The sequence below is a fragment of the Ostrinia furnacalis genome, unplaced genomic scaffold, assembly GCF_004193835.3.
Source record: "Ostrinia furnacalis isolate ACB-3 unplaced genomic scaffold, ASM419383v2 OfSCF6717, whole genome shotgun sequence".
Taxonomy (NCBI): Eukaryota; Metazoa; Arthropoda; class Insecta; order Lepidoptera; family Crambidae; genus Ostrinia; species Ostrinia furnacalis.
In genome coordinates, this window is record NW_021136956.1 from 230,446 (window position 1) to 253,798 (window position 23,353).

Here is a 23,353-nt window from a genome sequence, read left to right on the forward strand (position 1 = left end):
GGACACGAAGTCCGTGAGCTCGCCGTCGTCGCGCTCGAGCTGGTCCAGGGTGCGCGCCTCGCCCGTGCTCTGCAGACCGATGACGTCACCACCGCGCGGTGCAGCAGGGAGTGACGTCACAGTGACGCTACTCACTTGGCGGTGGACACGAAGTCCGTGAGCTCGCCGTCGTCGCGCTCGAGCTGGTCCAGGGTGCGCGCCTCGCCCGTGCTTTGTAGACCGATGACCACGCATTTGCCGCATTTCACTGCCTCGCGCGCCGTCACTACTGCGTGGTTGACCTACGACAAGCAACATAAAAATGTATAACATGGTCTTTATAATATAAAATAAACAAATAATAAGTCAGAGGTTGCGCAAGCGGCGCAGGACTGGTCTTTGTGGAAATCCTTGGGGGAGGCCTTTGTCCAGCAGTGGACGTCTTTCGGCTGAAACGAACGAACGAACGAAGTCAGAGGTTCCCAAACTCTATCGAGCGAGACTCCTTGGTGCAAGCGAATGCTATTTCTATAGCTGCAAAGCCCAGGATTTAAAGGTTAACCAGTCTGACTCATGTTTGGTATCAAGGAAAAGGTCAGCTCTCAAACTGGGCGACGAAACGCCCTAGCTGGGACGAGGCTATGCAGAAATATTATGCTAACAACGTCATATCTATAGCTTGACTTTAACTGACCAACCGGGCAAAATAGGAGTTCAATGGATCGATCCATGGGTGTCGCGAAACACAAGCCTACATTTTCGTTAAAGTTGATGGTATGCGTCACTGTAGAAGAAACTTCAGGGCAGAATTTGGACACTCTCACGAGGAGCTCTGTATTGATCAGACATGAAACTGAATTTTTATTAACTACGAATGAAACGAAACGCTGGCCGTAAGAGCGTATTACCACAGAATAATAATAAGTACTACCAGGCCCAGTGGCGGCGTAGCATAAGTTGGCAATACGAGCGAACATTAACTCACGCACGCGTATTCTTGTGTATGATGGAAGAAAATAAAGAAAATGGTGTACTAAATACTGTGCAGTATTTAACTGCCTAAATAATAATAAAAACACAGAATGTACTTTTTTAAGTTGCCTCAAGACACTGAGAGGTAAATAAGTAGTTAATATTATTCATGATAATTCATGCTAAATCATGTATTTTCTCCGCCATTTTCCGCAGTTTGGCACCTCACGTCACATCATTTTACCGAAGTCAGCCCTATAGCTTCGACGCAGTGCCGATCACTGACGTTTGTCAACAAAATGGTGCTTGACTTGCGTTTGTGAGGCCTTGTCGAATAGTGTCCTGTAGGTGGGCCATCGTGCGTGTTTTGTTTTCGATGTAAACTCGCGGAGATGAACAGGCCTGGTATTACACTTAAACAATTTGACGGGTTCATCCAGTGTCTAAGTAGCTCAGATGGATGAGCAGTTGCCCGGTAAGCGAAAGGTCGTGGGTTCGATTCCCGCCTTAGGCAGTTTGATTTTTTCAAGTTAAATAAAATTTACAACTACAAATGAAGTTTAAAACGTATCATTTTCAATCTAAATTCTTCACAACTGGATGATAGAGTACACACCTTAGCGGCGATACACAGGTACTTGAAGAAGCGTTGGTGCGAGGACCAGAACTGTCCCCACATGGTCTTCTTCATGCGGGATTCCGCGTCGATCAGCTCCGCCGCCTCTGTGAACCGCTGCATCGCTTCCACCCACTGCAGAAAAACGGTTTGTTAGTCAACAATGAGGGCTATCGTTTTTATACTTAACAGTTGGCACCCCTGGCGATTGACAGGACCTTACTCTACAGTGGCGCCATCTTGATGAGTGCAAATGCGATAGTCCTCCTACCACTTTAGCGCTCACCAGTTGGTGCCACTGTCTTCGCTACTAGCAAGTGACAGGACCTTACTCTACAGTGGCGCTAACTGGTGAGCGCTAAAACGATAGCCCTCATTATAACAGGAACGATTATAATAACACGTAAGAGCGCTCTCACATTAGGGCGTCAGAGCGCGACAGCAGCGCGGCAGCGGCGTTTTTATAATGTGAAGGCATGCATCCCCTGTCACATGGTATGAAATTATCGGCAGCGCGTCTGTCGCACGTTTGTTGCGCTTCTAAGGCCCAGTTTTTTGATTCATCAAAATTCAATCAAATCAAAATTTGAATCAAAAAACTGGGCCTTAGTCGCCTAAATGTGAAAGCGCTCTAATAGTGTCAACCATTTTGGAAAAACTGGAAGATGCTTAGGAACTGCGCACATTATCGGGACGGTATGCTAATTGACATTTAAGGTCGTCGCACATTTATCAACCAGGAAAGGGATCGTAACCGTATCAACTCGAGGCAGTCAGTATTGTATGTATGAAACTCCATAATACAACGCACACTTATCCGCACCGTAACGTAAACGCATAGCCTGGCATTTGACAGCGCACGAAAGGCGATGATAGCTCGCGAAAAGCGATACAGTATTGATCCCTTTCAGAGTTGATGAGTCTACTATGAACTTTAGGTGACGAACAGTAATGTTCCTTATCGTTTTCGCACTACGGTTGTAATTGCAATGTATGGTCATGGTCATGGCCACGAGGACGACAGTAGAGACAGCACTCACCAGCGCGACAGACTTGTCGTAGGTGTCCTTGAAGGACTCCGACAGCGGCACCTCCTCGATCTTGAAGGTGACGCCGTGGAAGGACAGCTGACGCGCGATGTACATGCCCCGGAGTTTCATGTCCATGGCTACGATCTCCATGGCGCCCACGCCCCTGTGGAGAAACGAATCTTTTTAATAAGTGCCTTATCTCAATAGGACACCATAGTGGCGCCACCGGTTGCTCCAATTGGCATTTTGGTATCTTGAATAACAAGAACAACATTTTCGGTTGCTATTAGTAACTTGCTTGCTTGTAACTTGGTCACGCATCTAAGCTATACTAGATGAAGTACCCTCCATATAACTGTCTACATTTTGTTTGTGACCTCACCACAGGTTCTTACCTTGTGGTACTCGTCATGCTATTCGGCTCGAAGGACCAAACAGTTTTGAATGTCTGAAATAACGATAACAAAGTGGACAGTGTACACAAGATGGACCTCGTAAAGGTAGCAAGAAGGCGCTGGATGCAGGCCGCTTAAACTGTTCAGCAGTGGACGTCCTGTGGCTGCAATGTTGATGATGAATGCGCCCACCTCTTCTCCACGGCGTTGATGAAGTCCATGAAGGTGGGGAAGGGCGTGCCGTCGCCCCAGATGCCCAGGCGCACCATGTAGGCCATGTTGCGCGGCTCCGAGGCGCCGGTGGCGGACGCGTACACCACGCGCGCGCCCGGCAGCCGCGTCTGCAGCTCCAGCGCCGTCAGCCCTGTCTTCGTGGCCTTGCCGGAGCCCGCCGGGCACGGGGCTTGGCCTTGTGGCACTCATCGTGATGATGATCCATCCGACCGATTACGGCCATGGCGGCCACTTTGACTCCTAGCTGTCTTGGCAGCGCTGGTGTGCCCGAAGATTGCTTATGTAGCCGATTGAGGGCATCTGAGCACGCCGCCAACATAGTTATCGTGAATGGCGGAAGATGGACGGGTGGGTCTTCAAGTCATTGCGCTTCGCGTCGAGTGTCATCGTGTTATCCGGCTCGAAGGTTCATAAATATCAAGGTTGCCAGTAGATTACTCAAAATTCACAATATGTGTATTTTCCCGTGATCCTCAGTGCGCTGGAATCTGTTTTTTTCACTCGTTGAGCTTTTTGGTCTTTTTGTAGTTTTTAATGCCTGAAATGATGTACATCATACCTCTTCTCCACCGAGCACAGGTCTTGGCTTTGTGGCACTCGTGTTATCCGGCTCGAAGGACCAAACTGCTTCGAATGGCTGAAATAACCACAACAACGTGCCCACCTCTTCTCCACGGCGTTGATGAAGTCCATGAAGGTGGGGAAAGGCGTGCCCTCGCCCCAGATGCCCAGGCGCACCATGTAGGCCATGTTGCGCGGCTCCGAGGCGCCGGTGGCGGACGCGTACACCACGCGCGCGCCCGGCAGCCGCGTCTGCAGCTCCAGCGCCGTCAGCCCTGTCTTCGTGGCCTTGCCGGACCCCACCGGGCGCCGGTCTTGGCCTTATGGCACTCATCGTGTGATCCGGCTCATCATCATCATCATTATCATCATTTCAGCCATAGGACGTCCATTGCTGAACATAGGCCTCCCTCAACGCTTTCCATGTTGATCGATTGGTAGCGGCCTGCGTCCAGCGCTTCCCTGCTACCTTTATGATGTCGTCGGTCTACCTTGTGGGTGGACGCGCCCACACTGCGTTTTCCGGTACGCGGCCTCCATTCTAGAACCTTGCTGCCCCATCGGCCGTGAGTTCTGCGTATTATGTGCCTTACCCATTGCTACTTCAGCTTGCTAATCCGTCGGGTTATCCGGCTCGAAGGTCCATAAATATCAAGGATACCAGTAGATTACACGAAATTCATGATGTGGGTGTTTTCCCATGATCACCAGTGCGACGTGATCTGGCCTTGTGGCACTCGTCGAATACAATCTGACACGCGCGGTACTGTAATTGATGTTATCCGGCTCGAAGGACCAAACTGCTTCGAATGGCTGAAATAACCACAACAATGTGCCCACCTCTTCTCCACGGCGTTGATGAAGTCCATGAAGGTGGGGAAGGGCGTGCCGTCGCCCCAGATGCCCAGGCGCACCATGTAGGCCATGTTGCGCGGCTCCGAGGCGCCGGTGGCGGACGCGTACACCACGCGCGCGCCCGGCAGCCGCGTCTGCAGCTCCAGCGCCGTCAGCCCTGTCTTCGTGGCCTTGCCGGACCCCACCGGGCATGGGTCTTGGTCTTGTGGCACTCATCGTGATGATGATCCATTCGACCGATTTCAGTTATGGCGGCCACTTTGACTCTTAGCTGTCTTGGCGGCGCTGGTGTGCCCGGAGATGGCTTACGTAGCCGATTGAGGGCATCTGAGCACGCCGCCAACGTATTTATAGTGAATGGCGGAAGATAGACGGGCCTTCAAGTCATCGCGCTTCGCGTCGAGTGTCATCATCCGACTCGAAGGTCCATAAATATCAAGATTGCCAGTAGATTACACGACATTCACAATGTTGGTGTTTTCCCATGATCACCAGTGCGATGTGATCGGTTTTTCCACTCGATGAGCTTTTTGGTCTTTTTGTAGTTTTTAATGCCTGAAATGATGTACATACCTCTTCTCTGCAATACAATCTGACACGCATGGTTAAGGTTTGACTGTAATTGATGTGTTATCCGGCTCGAAGGACCAAACTGCTTCGAATGCCTGAAACAACTACAACAACGTGCCCACCTCTTCTCCACGGCGTTGATGAAGTCCATGAAGGTGGGGAAGGGCGTGCCCTCGCCCCAGATGCCCAGGCGCACCATGTAGGCCATGTTGCGCGGCTCCGAGGCGCCGGTGGCGGACGCGTACACCACGCGCGCGCCCGGCAGCCGCGTCTGCAGCTCCAGCGCCGTCAGCCCTGTCTTCGTGGCCTTGCCGGACCCCACCGGGCAGAGGTTCTTGGCCTTGTGGCACTCGTCGAATACGATCTAGTGTGTGGTTAAGGTTTTACTGATAGACGAAATATTGGCATAACAGAAAAACTACAGTCAGAAAGTACCAAAAATTGGAACAAATTGATATCCATAACTTTCAAGTATTTAAGCTGACAACAATGTGTGTTATCCGGCTCAAAGGACCATATTTATGAAACGTAATATAAACGAATTTTCTTAATTTAGGTACTCTTTAGCCCACGAGTTTTAGATAGATCGTTATTTTAACATAAAAATTTGCCCCGCAACTAAAGCCTGGTCCGTGAGCACGTAGAATATCGTCCAATGACCCCAAGCTACCCATCCTTATCGCTCGCACGTAATTATATTGCTGTCGCGACTTTGCGACGGGCGCCCGCAGTGAGTGTGCGAGCCCTCCTTTATACAAGTCACAACATTAAAAAATTATATCAACGACTGACGTCACTAAAGTAAGTTATTTTACAGTGCATTTTAAATTCAATTGACTGAATGACTATTTATGTGAAATCAAATAAACTATTTCAGGAATTAGTTGCAACCATTACTTGGTCTCCTTTCGAATTTGAACCTTACACCAATACCATAAAGTTCAAAATTCAAGTAAATTGTCGTGTAAAAGGATACAAGTCCGTCGAAATCCTCGCCGCACCACTGTAGTAACTGCTTAAGTCGCGTCCGATACTTGTTGCTTGTGGACTGCGTCTCGCCGATGAGAGCGGAGTATGTGCAGAAGACAACGCCCTTTTTGACGTTGCCGTTGACCGCTGATGAGATCTTGGCGTATTTGAACTGAGGGATAGAGGACAAATGTTTAGTGCAGATGCTAATGTGGTATACAGGGTGTCCCAAAAAGAGCATGCCAAACTTGAGGAGATGATAGACTAAGCCAAGGCGCAGACCACCGATTTTTAGTTGGCCGATAGTTGGGCCCGATTCTAATTTGTATGAAGAATCGGCCGATACCAAATCGGTGTAATGTGCGCACTTTCGTCTCTCCATATTGATTAACAGCCCGATCCAACTATCGGTCAACTATAAATCGGTGGTCTGCGCCTAGACTAATAGATGACCATCTATAAAAAATACTTTAGTAAAATTATCACCACTTCAGATACGATTTTTTTAAATGTTTTTTAAAATCCCCAATTTTGAACCTATCTCTTGTTGCTGTGTGTACAAATGACCAGATATTTTTCAGGTAGAACAAGAAAAATATCTGCAATCATTATTATCAAGTTATTTAGTCTATAGTGCAAGAGGATAACCCTCTCTGATATACCAGAAATAAGAAAGGATTTAGCCTACACTCCCCACCCTGAACAGACGGGTTGGGGAGGCCTGATGGTCTCATATTTCTCCCTTAGCCCCATGAAATCAACGGAAAGAGAAATCCACTTGATACAATCATAGCTTAGCTGAAGACGAGTGACATGACATTAAATGTTCTGCAACCAAAATAATGATAATAAATAACTGCTATTTACTGTCCACGTCCACGGAGTGGAAGCCACGTACCGGAAAGACCAACGACCTCATAAAGGTAGCAGGAAGGCGCTGAATGCAGGCCGCCACCAACCGGCCATTGTGGAAATCATTGGGGGATGCCTATGTTCAACAGTGGACGTCCTATGGCTAAAATGATGATGATTTGCTGTCCAAAAGTCTACCATACCTTGTTCAACGGATGGACCTCAATCTTCCCAGCGCCGATGTCCCTCAGATCCCTCTCCGCGTCGTACTTCAGGTCGTTAGACACTGAGACCCAGATGGCGCGCTTGCGGCCCTTCAGGTAGTTCTCGAAGATGATGCCCGCGATCGTGCGGCCTTTGCCCACGCCGGCACCGTCGCCTGTGGGCAACATTATTGTTGAACAAATGATACTAAACTAAAAAAAAGTCTCTGGTACAGCTTCCGTCCTTAAGCTCCAACCCCGACCATCAAAGACAGCCCCGCTCACTATCTCGTCTCACCGTGGATTTAGAGCACCGCACCCGCTTGTCTCGACTCACCGCAGACATAAGCATACTGGCACTTGTTAGCTCATACGCACAGACTGCGCTCATCCTGACGTCATCCACCTCCAGTTCTTCAGGAGGAGTGATGTGACGTCTATCGGTGCGCCACTACAAACTGGTAATAGTCATTTTCCAACAGATGGCGCTGACACATACGATACTAGACATGATATACGCCACCGCGCCTACAAATCTGCAGCGTATTATAACGAGTTCTCTGCCCTAACAAATTATAGAAAACCGAGATGGTAAACGATTGGACCTCGGTCCCTAAGCACAACACCGCTTGAAAGAAAGCATTACATCTTAGTTTCCTTATTGTGGTTTAGCCTCAAATCCACCGACTCCATGGGAGAGGGAGGCTGACTCAGCTATAGGGAGGCTGTCTCAACTAGAAAGGGAGGCTCTCTCGTCTAGAGGGAGGCTGTCTCGTCTACTCCGCGTACACATAATTCCTGAGGCATCAGCAACCCTCACCGATAAGGAACCCGGCCCGGGAGCCGTCGGGCAGCTTGTGCTCGTGCGCCTGCGAGGCGTAGACCACGGCCTCCAGCTGCAGCGCCGACAGCAGCCCGTTGCGGATGGTCTCGTCCGGCAGGCTGAGCTTGTACGTCACGTCCACCGGCTCCACGGAGGAGGGACGCCGTCTCGACTAGAGGGAGGCTGTCTTACCTAGTGAGAGCGGCTGTCTCAGCTAGAAAGGGGAGGCTGTCTCGTCTACTCCGCGTACACATCATTCCTGTGGCATCAGCAATCCTCACCAATAAGGAACCCGGCCCGGGAGCCGTCGGGCAGCTTGTGCTCGTGCGCCTGCGAGGCGTAGACCACGGCCTCCAGCTGCAGCGCCGACAGCAGCCCGTTGCGGATGGTCTCGTCCGGCAGGCTGAGCTTGTACGACACGTCCACCGGCTCCACGGAGGAGGGACGCCGTCTGGACTAGAGGGAAGCCGTCTCGACTAGAAGGAGGCTGTCTCAACTAGAGAGGAGGCTGTCTCAACTAGAGAAGGCTGTCTCAGCTAGAGAGGAGGCTGTCTCAACTAAAGGGGAGGCTGTCTCAATAGAGGGAAAGGCTCTCTCAACTAGAGGGAGNATCGCATGAAAACACGTGTAAATTAAATTATTTAGTGCCAGATGGCCAAGTCAATAATTTATGTAAAACGTTAAAGATTTCCTGGCCTGGACTTGGTATTACATGGATCTCACAACTTTTTACCGTAGAACAACTGAGTTGCGAGACTTGGTTATTTTGACAAGTATTGTTTTTGATGGGATTGGATTGACTGTAAATGTAACATTTACGATATGAATTGCTCAGCAAATGTTCAATGGTTCTACACACTATAGGAGAATAAGATTACGCACCTTAGCGGCAATACATAGGTACTTGAAGAAGCGCTGGTGCGAGGACCAGAACTGTCCCCACATGGTCTTCTTCATGCGGGATTCCGCATCTATCAGCTCCGCCGCCTCTGTGAACCGCTGCATCGCTTCCACCCACTGCGGGAAAACATTTTGTTAGTCTACAATGAGGGCTATCGTTTTTATACTTAACAGTTGGCACCCCTGGCGATTGACAGGACCTTAGTCTACAGTGGCGCCATCTTGATGAGTGCAAATGCGATAGTCCTCCTACCACTTTAGCGCTCACCAGTTGGTGCCACTGTCTTCGCTACTAGCAAGTGACAGGACCTTACTCTACAGTGGCGCTAACTGGTGAGCGCTAAAACGATAGCCCTCATTATAACAAAATTGTCTAAAGATTTATTTATTATTATTATTAGATTTATTGTAACAGGAACGATTATAATAACATGTAAGAGCGCTTTCACATTAGGGCGTCAGAAGCGCGACAGCAGCGTTTTTATAATGTGAAGGCATGCATCCCCTGTCACATGGTATGAAATTATCGGCAGCGCGTCTGTCGCACGTTTGTCGCGCTTCTAAGTCGCCTAAATGTGAAAGTGCTCTAATAATGTCAACCATTTTGGAAAAACTGGAAGATGCTTAGGAACTGCGCACATTATCGGGACGGTATTCCAATTGACATTTAAGGTCGTCGCACATGTATCAACCAAGAAAGGGATCGTAACCGTATCAACTCGAGGCAGTCAGTATTCTATGTATGAAACTGCATACTACGTCTACAACGCACACTTATCCGCACCGTAACGTAAACGCATAGCCTTGCATTTGACAGCGCGCGAAAGGCGATGACAGCTCGAGAAAAGCGATACAGTATTGATCCCTTTCAGAGTTGATGAGTCTACTATGAACTTTAGGTGACGAACAGTAATGTTCCTTATCGTTTTCGCACTACGGTTGGAATTGCAATGTATGGTCATGGTCATGGCCACGAGGACGACAGTAGAGACAGCACTCACCAGCGCGACGGACTTGTCGTAGGTGTCCTTGAAGGACTCCGACAGAGGCACCTCCTCGATCTTGAAGGTGACGCCGTGGAAGGACAGCTGGCGAGCGATGTACATGCCCCGGAGTTTCATGTCCATGGCTACGATCTCCATGGCGCCCACGCCCCTGTGGAGAAACAAATATTTTTAATAAGGACCCTATTATTATCATTAGGTTATGGTGGCGCTACCAGTTGCGCCAATTTGGTATCTTGAATAGCTACATCTTTAATAGCCAGCAACCAATTGGTCACGCATCAAAGCTGACATCAGTGCAGTAGGCCTAGGATGATCGCCGCGATAAGCTGTTATCGCGCCATTTTATCGATTTTGCGCATACATTGTAATGTCGATAGAGTAATATCACGGCGCGTTATACATTTTGTTTGTGGCCTTGCCCGAGCGCACCGAGCACAGTCGTGCCTTGTGGCATTCGTCATGTTATCCGGCTCGAAGGACTATGAGGTTACCAGTACTATTACTCGAAATTCACAATATGGGTATTTTCCCGTGATCCTCAGTGCGTTGGAATCTGTTTTTTCACTCGTTGAGTTTTTTGGTCTTTTTGTAGTTTTTAATGCCTGAAATGATGTACACACTTCTTCTCCACCAGGCACGGGTCTTGGCTTTGTGGCACTCGTGTTATCCGGCTCAAAGGACCAAACTGCTCTGAATGGCTGAAACAACTACAACAACGTGCCCACCTCTTCTCCACGGCGTTGATGAAGTCCATGAAGGTGGGGAAGGGCGTGCCGTCGCCCCAGATGCCCAGGCGCACCATGTAGGCCATGTTGCGCGGCTCCGAGGCGCCGGTGGCGGACGCGTACACCACGCGCGCGCCCGGCAGCCGCGTCTGCAGCTCCAGCGCCGTCAGCCCTGTCTTCGTGGCCTTGCCCGAGCCCACCGGGCAGAGATTCTTGGCCTTGTGGCACTCGTCGAATACAATCTGACACGCGCGGTTAAGGTATTACTGATAGACGAAATATTGGCATAACAGAAAAACTACAGTCAGAAAGTACCAAAAATTGGAACAAATTGATATCCATAACTTTCAAGTATTTAAGGCGATTAGTGTCCTCAATCCGCGTGAAATGGTCATTTTGTAAAGCCTACTCCTCTTTTACTGCTGGACAGAAATAGTTGAAAAAAATATATGTTATACAACAGTTCAAGGACTACATTTGACACGTTTGAATTTTTCCTACGTCTCTTTGTTGTGGATTAAAAAAATAAATACGGGACATCGATTTTTTACTTCAATTCCCTACTCCTCCCAAACGGCTATGTTAATTTTAAAGATTTTTGCACGAATAGATTAAGAATTCTTTAATCTTTAAATGACACGTTGCGTTTTTCAATCGAACATTACTTTCATTCATAAATTTTACTTTTGATAAATTCCGAACGTTTTGCTGTTGAGGGGGCCTTCGCGGGGTGCGGGCGGCAGTCGGCCGCTGGCCTTCAGACGGGGAGGTTGTGTTACTCGCTGCAAACTGACATTAGCGATCAAAATGAATTTTTTCTTTGGCTGAGTTGCACCACCTGACGTGACCTAACTTTGACCGTAGCTTTGGCGATAACCGGTGTTTTTTTGTATGGAGTTTGACAGATATTTGACTTTTGTCAAATTTAAAATAAGATGGTGCAACCCAGCCTTTGTTTGACAATATATTTTATGTCAGAGTTGTTCATAGAGTACGTTCAGTCAGACGATACGATTGAATTAAGGCATGCTTGGACGCTATTATCTACGAGGGAGGCTGTCTCGACTGGAGGGAGGCTGTCTCGACTGGAGGGAGGCTGTCTCGACTGGAGGGAGGCTGTCTCGACTGGAGGGAGGCTGTCTCGACTAGAGGGAGGCTGTCTCGACTAGAGGGAGGCTGCCTCAACTAGAGAAAGAGGCTGTCTCAACTACTCCTTGTACACATCAGGCCTGTAGCATCTGCAATCCTCACCGATAAGGAACCCGGCCCGGGAGCCGTCGGGCAGCTTGTGCTCGTGCGCCTGCGAGGCGTAGACCACGGCCTCCAGCTGCAGCGCCGACAGCAGCCCGTTGCGGATGGTCTCGTCCGGCAGGCTGAGCTTGTACGTCACGTCCACCGGCTCCACGGAGGATAGTGACGCTGTCTCGACTACTGGGTCGGGGTGCTTGCGGCCGAGTTTTACTGTAAGATAGAACACACTTTATTGTACATCGCCGAAGAAAAAAAGAAAAAAGAAACATTTATTACGATGAACATCGCTTAGTTAAGGACAGAGAACGTATACAGAAAAAAAGACAGAAATAGCACATAAATATTACAAGGAAATAAAAAGTGAACTGAGCAGTGCTATCCTGTCGCAACAGCGATGCCCATCGCAATGGGACTCCACTCAGCATACGCCGTGGCCCACGGTGGGGAAGGCCACGACGCTGGTTTTCAGTGGGCCCCATGCCGAGTGGAAGTCACGGACACTAACCGAAGACGATAAAAGCCAAAAAATTTGGAACTAGACAAAGGTATTTTTTTTCTATGTTTACTATGACTTATGTAATAGAGGCGTATCTTACATTTTGGAGGCATATAATCTGCGTATGTTTCAGCGACTCCCATCTCTTCATCGTCGACTTCTTCTTCGTCTCCGGGCATCTAAAAAAGAACAAAATAAAATTAATAGAAAGATATATCTCTATTTTGACCAAAATTTTGTCCCTTGTCAGACACCTTGTTTCTCCAAAGATATGTTTCAAAACACATGTTGTGCTGCAATTACGAAAATTAACCTTAACAGCCAAGCCCCAGAGTTCAACTTACCTTGTCAGGCTGCCACATGCCAGCGGCTTTGGGTTGCCCCAAGGGAATTAGCTGCACAAACTGTCCCAGCATGCCTACCAGCGGCTCGCCCATGCCGGACGCAAATATCTGGTTCACAATACTGAACCTTAACAGCTAGGACACTAAGTACATGTTACCTTGTCAGGCTGCCACATGCCGGCCGCCTTGGGTTGCCCCCAGGGTGGTAGCTGCGCGAACTGACCCAGCATCCCCGCCAGAGGCCCTCCCATGCCGGACGCTAATATCTGGCTCACGATTATGATACTTAACAGCTAGGACACAAAGTACACGTTACCTTGTCAGGCTGCCACATGTCAGCGGCCTTGGGTTGCCTCCATAGGGGTAGCTGTGCGAACTGCCCCAGCATGCCCGAGAAAGCCCCAAGAATCTGGCTCACGATTATGACAATTAACAGCTAAACCTCAGAGTACACGTTACCTTGTCAGGCTGCCACATGCCAGCGGCCTTGGGTTGCCCCCAGGGTGGTAGCTGCGCAAACTGTCCCAGCATGCCTGTTTTGAAAGGCCCGCCCATGCCAGACGCTAATATCTGGTTCACAATACTGATCCTTAACAGTTAGAACACAAAGTACACGTTACCTTATCAGGCTGCCACATGCCAGCGGCCTTGGGTTGCCCCCAGGGTGGTAGCTGTGCAAACTGCCCTAGCATGCCCGCCAGAGGCCCTCCCATGCCGGACGCCAGTATCTGGTTCAGGTTTTGTAGCAGGTACGAGTTCATGCCGGGCATGGTGCCCACCATTTCCACTGAGAACGAGAGATATTGAGTTAAGCCTTGCTGTCCACGGCAGGGTAGCGTACTGTGTACGCGTCTTTGTACGTTTGGTGTACGCCTGTAGAAAATTTCGCTTACGCGACGCTGCCGCTCCGTCTACAGAGTTACATTTCTTTGTAGGCGTACAATGCCGCTTACGCGTCTAGTATGCCACGCCACTGTGGACAGTGACGCTTTAGACATTTAAAGGGGAGAACGAGCAACATTTTTCGCCAATATGACAGCAATATTGTGTCAATATAGCGGCAATCTACGTTGGATAGGGAAAATGCTGATGTTTTGACAAGTTGTGCCAAAACATTGTTGCCCATATACTTCTGTAAAAATGTTGTTCGTTCAGAAGGCTTTTAATTTGTTTAGGTCAATTCTTGAAAGCATTTCGTTTAGGGCCCTATTAGCGCTATCTGTCTCGCTCTCATGTTAAGTGAAAGATATAGCCAGAGCAGAAAATGGTGAAATCCATTAGGATCGATTGCTGTAAAGATAAGAATGCTCTATAATTGGCTTTCTAATGGAATTAATTACATAAGAATTGATTAATAATGAAAATGAAAAAAAAAATGCGTCTAAAACGCAATAGAGCGCATCTACGCAATGTCATTACGCATGTCAGAAGCTTACTAAGCTTACGAATGACAGCACATCAAGCCAAACACTATCTTGTGATAGTTTTTATATTTCAACAAAAATGCAGTCTGATATCCTATGAACTGTACAACTCTGTCAGAGGCCATAAATTTTGTTTTTAGAGAATTTAATAACAGGCGATTTAGAGCGAACTGCTTTCAAGAATTGCATTTATGAAATATACTTTGAAATGGCTCCTCAAATGCGAGTTTATTAAAATTTGATTACGGGGATTTCAGATTTGGATTTTTATGTCTCTCAGCTATATTTTTAACCGGCTTAACTTAACCAAAGCGAGTATCACACCGACTACTTACTGACCGAAATGCAATGATATTTTTTTAAGATTTTTATTTTGACTTTTGAACTGCAAATCGCTGCTTGATTCCATACTTTTACTTTACTTTCTGTACAAGGAATACTTTTATACTGTTATATCAGTCACTTCATAGATAAAAAAAGAAAACCGCAAATGAGAAGCCCTTTAGTTTAGTATACAGATGTAGGAAAAATATTTTATAACGCAGCAAATACACCGAAAGCTTATAGTTCAAACATTTATGCTCCAAGTCTACCATTCTTCAGAAAACAACCAAATAACATGAAAAACTGATAAAAAAGGAAAATAACTATTGTTCAAAATGCATACACAACAGGATACAGATCGGTATCTAACTTTCATAAAGATATTTACATGACAATGTTACGGTGAAGGTTAAAACAGAATTTATAATAAGATTCTATAAAGTACTAAAGAACAAGAAAAAATCATATCAGTAACATTTGAAGTCAAATAATAGGATACAATAAAGATAATCAAAATAGCTCATTAGTAAGAAATTAAAAAGTAATTATATCAAAAATTATAAATAAAACATAACAATCGAGTGCAAACAAGCCTAAATCTACTGTAAATACATCAACATCCCACAAGACAATCAGTCAATACTAAATACTACGACCACAAAACAAAGTGCTCCAATACTACGACCATTATTAAAATAACATAATTTATCAAATCAAAAAACCATTATGTTCTACCAATATAATATCTCCGATAGTCATTTGACGGCTCGCTACAACAACTTCGAACATCAGAGTTTAGGGGCACTCCAGACATGCCACTTTTAGCATCAGAATCGCGCGTTTTAACGACTCTGTCGATGAAGCATCACGATTTCGCCACTTCTTGCGTTCGGACACGGTATCGGAATCGTATGTTTTAGCAACTGTTGCTTCCGAAAAGCGACACAATCGTCACGCTTGGTGTTTTAAGTATGCGGTATAGAATGCGTGGTCACTGCATTCAGTTTTAAAAAGCGGCTAAATCGCCTATCGCAAAGTAGCATGTGTGATATGGCTCTTATTTATTTCCATAATACATTGTATGCCAGTTGGAAATTGTAATTTAAATTACAATTTATAATATAGTGGCTGAGGCTACAACGTGATGCAGTTCGTGGAAACAAGGGTGAGTCATTAGTGGCCAAATACAGACTAGCTTATGTTTCTGCCGCTCAGATTAGTTCGGCTAACGGCTACTGTATAGGCTCAGTTGAACTTACGATCTCTAAACTAAAAAGATAAACGGTTTAAAGTTCCCCACCAGAACACGTAAATCAATTAAATATATCTTGCTTTTATAAATTCTGTAGTAAGTCAGCCTTTAGGGCGCCCGAAACGCAGCGTTCTGGATGTTCACATGCTACGCAATTTCTAAATACGAGCCGTGGAGTCGCCAAATGACTAAATGCCTAATACAAAACAACGTTCAAAATTCGACTCCATCTCAGCCAAGATGGCCTGTGTAATGAGGGCTATCGTTTTTATACTTAAAAATGTTGGCACCACTGCAGTGAGGAAAACTTACTCTGCAGAGGCGCCACCCTAGTGAGTGCAAATGCGACAATCCTCTTACCGTTTGAGTGCTCACTTGTTGGCGACACACCAGAGTGATAACTGTCACTTATTAGTAGCTACAATGACGCCTACTGGTGAGAGCAAATACGGCAGCCCTCATTGGTTTATTTTCAACCAATCAAAAGTCTTGATACGCTCGAGATAGAGTCGAGTCTTAGAGCGCTTTCACATTAGGGCGTTAGTAGCGCGACAGCAGCGCGGCAGCGGCGTTTTTATAATGTGAAGGCATGCATCCGCTGTCACATAGTATGAAACTTTCGTCAGCGCGTCTGTCGCGCGTTTGTCGCGTTGCTAACATAACTGTGAAAGCGCTCTTAGGCTAAGAACTCATGGCGCGATATTTCACCCGCGCCCGCGGCGGTTGCGGGCCCGCAGCTTCTGTAGAATGCAGATACTTATGTAAAAACTAATCTACAAACTCACGACGCGTTTTCGCCCGCAGCGGGCGCGGTTGTAATCGGGTCCCGATCGGCGGGCGACCATTTTGTACCGTGACTTAGCACGCGGTGAGTTCTTAGAATAACTGCGCAAATAACCGCTCCCGTGAGTTTTGAAACAAAACCGCAATTCCACAAACGCCGCGGGCGCGGGTGAAAATCGCGCCGTGAGTTCTTAGCCTTAGCGCCTTTTCACACGTTGCGGTTGCCGGCTATCCGGCGCCGGGTACCCGGTGGTGAAGTGTATGGGCATGGTACGTAGGTTTCACATGTTCCGGCGTAATTAATCCGGCATGCCCATACATTCACGACCGGGTACCCGGCGCCGGATAGCCGGCAACCGGAACGTGTGAAAAGGCACTTAAAGTTCGTTGAGACGGAGCTACGCGTGCAGCGTACTCACTCTGTGCGAGCAGCGAGGCGGCGCTGTAGGCGGAGGAGCCCGCCGCGAAAGCGGGCGCGGGCGCCGGCGCGGCCGCCGCTACAATGCGAGAACACTTCAGTGCTGCAGCTGCTTACTTTACACACGTCTCTTCGACACTAGTTATGTTGGTATTCTAGGTATTAAGATATGTCTAATCTAAGGGCTTCCGATAAAACTCGCGCGGGTGTTAGGTCCGGTTTCCACCAAGGCGGAGAGGAGCGAAGACAGGAGATGTGTTTTGAATAACCGATCAGATTTCGTTATATCTGTCAACGTGAAATTGTGAACTCTGTCAGTTTATAATATAACGCGTTAGATTGTAAACTAACAGTGGGTTAGGTTAGGTTAGATTGTAATTTAACTACGTCAGATTATAATCTGACGGAATTCACAATTTTACGGTGACATATTCACATCTCTCTGCGCTTATGAAATGGATCGGGCGAAGAGATGTGTCGGGCAGGGTGATCCCCCGCTGCCTTCTTCCCGCACCTAGTACACCCGAAGGCGTCATAGGATTCGTAGATTACAATAGACTAATTTCTCCGCTCCGCTTGGTGGAAATAACCTGCGCCAGTTTCGCTGCACATCTTCTCGTCCCTGCTTTGGTGGAAACCGGGCCTCAGGGCCTCCGATAAAACTTGCGAATATCGAAAATTTGTATGAGCGCCACATGCACTTTTTGGACTATATTGTCGTAGTGGTGTCGAAGAAACATGTCTAAATTCCATTAGCACCCAACTTATTGACATAGTTTTTGCATGTAATTTTTAAACAATATACGGTATTAACATGACTGGGCACGAGCACCATTCAACACATGGCTAGGGCCGCCAAAATACAAACGGGTGTTTCTTCTTTCATTTCAAGCTCGCCCGTTTATGATCAATGTACGTATGTTTTATCAGTTATCCACTATTCTTAGGCCCTTCGTATACAAGGCTACGCAAATCTTCGATAGCAACCACCTAAACGTGCGTAGAGACCACAATCATCGTGTGTCGAAGCTAGCGTAGCCTTGTCTACGGAGGACCTTAATTATTCAATTCTGAAAATGGTATTCACAGTCGCCAACGGACGAGAGAACATAAATTTAAACTGTAATATTCGGCTAATAGCAATCTTGAGATTTGTACGTAGGTATAAAGGATAACTTACTGCCGCGCCCCATTCCCATGTTGAGAGGCTTGGTGATCTGGCTGGCGGATATCTTGATAGGCTTGACGTTGGCCGCTTGTCCGAACGCTAGTCCTGACGCCGCTGTTAGTACAAACATATTCTAATTAATTAATGAAAATGTACAGGGGGTATTAAGTGTGCATTTATTTATTTATTTANTATGTGATTATAGCTTAATAGATGACGAAAATTTCTGCGTTATGGTCTTATCCAGAGGTTCTCAAATAGGGGCCTGAAAATGCGGCGAAATGGTTCCAGTAAAGGATGGTACGGCAGTGTTTGCTTCGCGCTCGACTTGGCGGGGGCACTGCCGTGCCCCCAGAACGGTATAAAGTTCCCCACCAGAACACGTAAATCAATTAAATATATCTTGCTTTTATAAATTCTGTAATAAGTCAGCCTTTAGGGCGCCCGAAACGCAGCGTTCTGGATGTTCACATGCTACGCAATTTCTAAATACGAGCCGTGGAGTCGTCAAATGACTAAATGCCTAATACAAAACAACGTTCAAAACTCGACTCCATCTCAGCCAAGATGGCCTGTGTAATGAGGGCTATCGGTTTTATACTTAAAAATGTTGGCACCACTGTAGTGAGGAAACCTTACTCTGCAGAGGCGCCACCCTAGTGAGTGCAAATGCGACAGTCCTCTAAACGTTTGAGTGCTCACAAGTTGGCGACACACCAGAGTGATAACTGTCACTCATTAGTAGCTACAATGGCGCTACTGGTAAGAGAAAATACGGCAGCCCTCATTGGTTTATTTTCAACCAATCAAGTCTTGCTACGCTCGAGATAGAGTCGAGTCTTAGAGCGCTTTCACATTAGGGAGTTAGTAGCGCGACTGCAGCGTTTTTATAATGTGAAGGCATGCATCCGCTGTCACATAGTATGAAATTTTCGGCAGCGCGTCTGTCGCGCGTTTGTCGCGCTGCTAAATGTGAAAGCGCTCTTAGGCTAAGAACTCATGGCGCGATTTTCACCCACGCCCGCGGTGGTTGCGGTCCTGCAGCTTCTGTAGAATGCAGATACTTTGTCCCGCTCGCCAGTTTTCGCCCGCGCGAAAACCATTTTGTACCGTGACTTAGCACGCGGTGAGTTCTTAGATTAACCGCGCAAATAACCGCTCCCGTGAGTTTTGAAATAAAACCGCAATTCCACAACCGCCGCGGGCGCGGGTGAAAATAGCGCCTTTTCACACGTTGCGGTTGCCGGCTATCCGGCGCCGGGTACCCGGTGGTGAAGTGTATGGGCATGGTACGTAGCTTTCACATGTTCCGGCGTAATTAATCCGGCATGCCCATACATTCACGACCGGGTACCCGGCGCCGGATAGCCGGCAACCGGAACGTGTGAAAAGGCACTTAAAGTTCGTTGAGACGGAGCTACGCGTGCAGCGTACTCACTCTGTGCGAGCAGCGAGGCGGCGCTGTAGGCGGAGGAGCCCGCCGCGAAAGCGGGCGCGGGCGCCGGCGCGGCCACCGCTACAATGCGAGAACACTTCAGTGCTGCAGCTGCTTACTTTACACACGTCTCTTCGACACTAGTTATGTTGGTATTTTAGGTATGTCTAATCTAAGGGCTTTCGATAAAACTCGCGCGGGTGTTAGGTCCGGTTTCCACCAAGGCGGAAGGAGTGAAGACAGGAGATGTGTTGTGAATAACCGATCAGATTTCGTTATATCCACATCTCTCTGCGCTTATGAAATGGATCGGGCGAAGAGATGTGTCGGGCAGGGGCGGACTAATTTCTCTATAGACTTTGGCAGTGGCAGTGATCCCCCCCTGCCTTCTTCCCGCACCTAGTACACCCGAAGGTGTCATAGGATTCGTAGATTTCAATAGACTGAAAGCTACGCAAGCTCACATTTCCTCTCGTCTCCGCTCCGCTTGGTGGAAATAACCTGCGCCCGTTTCGCTGCACATCTTCTCGTCCCTGCTTTGGTGGAAACCGGGCCTCAGGGCCTCCGATAAAACTTGCGAATATCGAAAACTTGTATGAGCGCCACATGCACTTTTTGGACTATTGTCGTAGTGGTGTCGAAGAAACATGTCTAAATTCCATTAGCACCCAACTTATTGACATAGTTTTTGCATGTAATTTTTGAACAATATTGGATTAACATGACTGGGCACGAGCACCATTCAACACATGGCTAGGGCCGCCAAAATACAAACGGGTGTTTCTTCTTTCATTTCAAGTTCACCCGTTTATGATCAATGTAAAGCATCGTCCTCCTTTATGATCAACCTTTTACCTTTTGACCGTTATATCTACTATTCTTAGGCCCTTCGTATACAAGGCTACGCAAATCTTCGATAGCACAAAACCTTCTAAGTGTGCTTATGTACGAACCTCTATTATGCATTAAGCTGAGACCACCATCATCGGGTGTCCAAAATTTGAGTAATCTTGAATTCAATTCTGAAAATGGTATTCACAGTCGCCAACGGACGTGAGAACCTAAATTTTAATTTTAATATTCGGCAATAGCAATCTCAACTTTATTTACAGGTAAGTGTGAGGGATAACTTACTGCCGCGCCCCATTCCCATGTTGAGAGGCTTGGTGATCTGGCTGGCGGATATCTTGATAGGCTTGACGTTGGCCGCTTGTCCGAACGCTAGTCCTGACGCCGCTGTTAGACCAAACATATTCTAATTAATTAATGAAAATGTACAGGGGGTATTAAGTGTGCATTGTTTGCCATAAAAAAATATTCTTCATTTGTTTTAAACAAATGATAGAACTAGACTAAGACCTGCCTAAGGAATTTAAAAAAGACCGTTCTTGCGCTGCCCGTATCCAGGCGTTTACGCAACCTTAAACTAGTTCGTAGGTCTACAAGTGGGAGGCTTGTCACACTACCGTCTTACGGTCTGTGGTCGCTACTGGACTAACTTTTCTGCCCCAACAGTTATCAGTTTTACGAATTAATGTCATCATGAATCGATTCAAATAAGACAAAAAATACCCAGAATCCAGAAAGGCCCAGATAAGATCAGGACTCAAACCCAGCAATACTACAGCTTTAGCTAACCAAAAGGGTTCCAAGTTAACACAACTTTTCAAAGTAAAAGGGTTGCAGTTATTGACGAGAACGAGTCTCGTTGGTCCATCATCATCATCATCATTTCAGCCATAGGACGTGCATCCAGCGCCTTCCTGCTACCCAGGTCGTCGGTCCACCTTGTAGGTGGACGTCCCACGCTGCGTTTTTCGGTATGTGGCCTCCACTCCAGAACCTTGCTGCCCCATCGGCCGTCAGTTCTGCGTACTATGTGCCCTGCCTGCCTATTGCCACTTCAGCTTGCAAATCCGTCGGGCTATGTGTTAGTGACTTTAGTTCGTTGGTCCATTATGCCCTAATAAAGAGTTTCTACAGTAAGATATAGGGTGATACTTACCAGCCAACGGATTAGTGGTGGGTTTAACGGTGACCTGCACGGGGGCCGGGGTTCCCTTCACCTTGGCGCCCGTCTGCCCCATCCGGGCCGCCGCTGCCAGGGTCTTACCGCCGCCTGGACCGCAGAAATGGTGAGATTAATACTTCATCATGACATAGCTGACCCTATAACTTCATATAGAAAACCTGCCGGGCTAGGACGCGCCCTGATAAAATCTTATCGACGATTTTAGACGACAAACGTATGGGCTTATCGCGTAAAATCGATAAATGGCGCGATAAACGCTTATCGCGGCGAGCATCCTAGGCCTACTGATCGATAGAATTGTTTATAGAGGGCATTATTCATAGCTATAAGCGACAACAGCCCAATGGTGCCGAAGTAAGATCCGAGGAACGCGGGTTCGAAGTTCGAACTCCTCCGCCGCTCCATTGTGGTGAACCCATTCGTTAACAAAAGCATTTCTAGCTTAAGAACCTGTTCCTTTAAAAAATGCTAATATCTTATTAAAAATTGATAAATCAGTTTGTTTCCTTCTCTAATCTTAGCGTAACTAACCAAAGATGAAACATTTATGCAACTTCTGCACTGAAGCTTCTGTATAACTTTACTTATGGCCATAAGTACTGTTCACTAAGGTTAAAATATGCTTACACTAATGCCCATTCCGCATCACACTGTGAAACGATACACTGANGAAAACCCGCCGGGCTAGAACGCGCCGTGATAAAATCTTATCGACGATTTTAGACGACAAACGTATGGGCTTATCGCGTAAAATCGATAAACGCTTATCGCGGCGAGCATCCTAGGCCTACTGATCGATAGAATTGTTCTTAGAAGGCATTATTCATAGTTATAAGCGACAACAGCCCAATGGTGCCGAAGTAAGATCCGAGGAACGCGGGTTCGAAGTTCGAACTCCTCCGCCGCTCCATTGTGGTGAACCCATTCGTTAACAAAAGCATTTCTAGCTTAAGAACCTGTTCCTTTAAAAAATGCTAATATCTTATTAAAAATTGATAAATCAGGTTGTTTCCTTCTCTAATCTTAGCATAAATAACCAAAGATGAAACATTTATGCAACTTCTGCACTGAAGCTTCTGTATAACTTTACTTATGGCCATAAGTAATGTTCCCTAAGGTTCAAATAGGACGTTTGGCGTTTAGTGAACAGTGCAGAACACGTTTCTATAGACCCTATAGACATCGTACACCTTTATGTGATAGGCGATTCCATTCGAAGTACTGACTCTACTAGCCTTGTATATTAAAGGCCGACTGTATACAGGGTTAAATGCTTACACTAATGCCCATTCTGCATCACCGCAAACAATACACTGATCGATTACCAGCCGTGACAGCCTATCCAGATAAACGAAGATAATACAAAATCTTTCGACTTTCGACAGACTACTGCAAGGTTGTTTCAATTTCAAGTCAATAACAAGAATTATAATATTATTTGCATGAAATATTAAACCATATACTTTTGGTATGCAATTTATTCCGAGTGCAATGTGGTACACGTGATTCTATCAATATAAGTCTGAATTTCAAGTAAGTACGTAAGAAAATTACAATATTCCATTGCGTGAAATATTACATGTTGCAAATATCCTACAAAAAATATTCACGGGACAACGTGACACTGATGTCAACTTGCAAATACTTAGACCTCTCGCCCACGGCAACTTTTCATACTAACAAATTGTTACTAACACGCGTTAGTCGCTTTTGCAACGCGCTACAGTAGTGATG

General features: G+C 46.8%; 1 protein-coding gene across 1 annotated transcript in view; it reads right to left on the reverse strand.

The window, feature by feature from the left end:
* Positions 1-23,353, reverse strand: part of sno (Protein strawberry notch) — a 38,699-nt gene that overhangs the window by 7,677 nt on the left and 7,669 nt on the right. The window contains exons 3-13 of the mRNA XM_028318290.1: positions 21,593-21,706; positions 20,722-20,823; positions 13,404-13,570; positions 12,540-12,618; positions 11,944-12,153; positions 7,238-7,413; positions 6,190-6,354; positions 5,336-5,577; positions 2,608-2,761; positions 1,568-1,702; positions 136-281 (exon numbers count right to left, since the gene is read on the reverse strand). Coding sequence (XP_028174091.1) covers positions 136-281; positions 1,568-1,702; positions 2,608-2,761; positions 5,336-5,577; positions 6,190-6,354; positions 7,238-7,413; positions 11,944-12,153; positions 12,540-12,618; positions 13,404-13,570; positions 20,722-20,823; positions 21,593-21,706 — 1,690 coding nt within the window. The remainder of the gene's footprint in view (positions 1-135; positions 282-1,567; positions 1,703-2,607; positions 2,762-5,335; positions 5,578-6,189; positions 6,355-7,237; positions 7,414-11,943; positions 12,154-12,539; positions 12,619-13,403; positions 13,571-20,721; positions 20,824-21,592; positions 21,707-23,353) is intronic.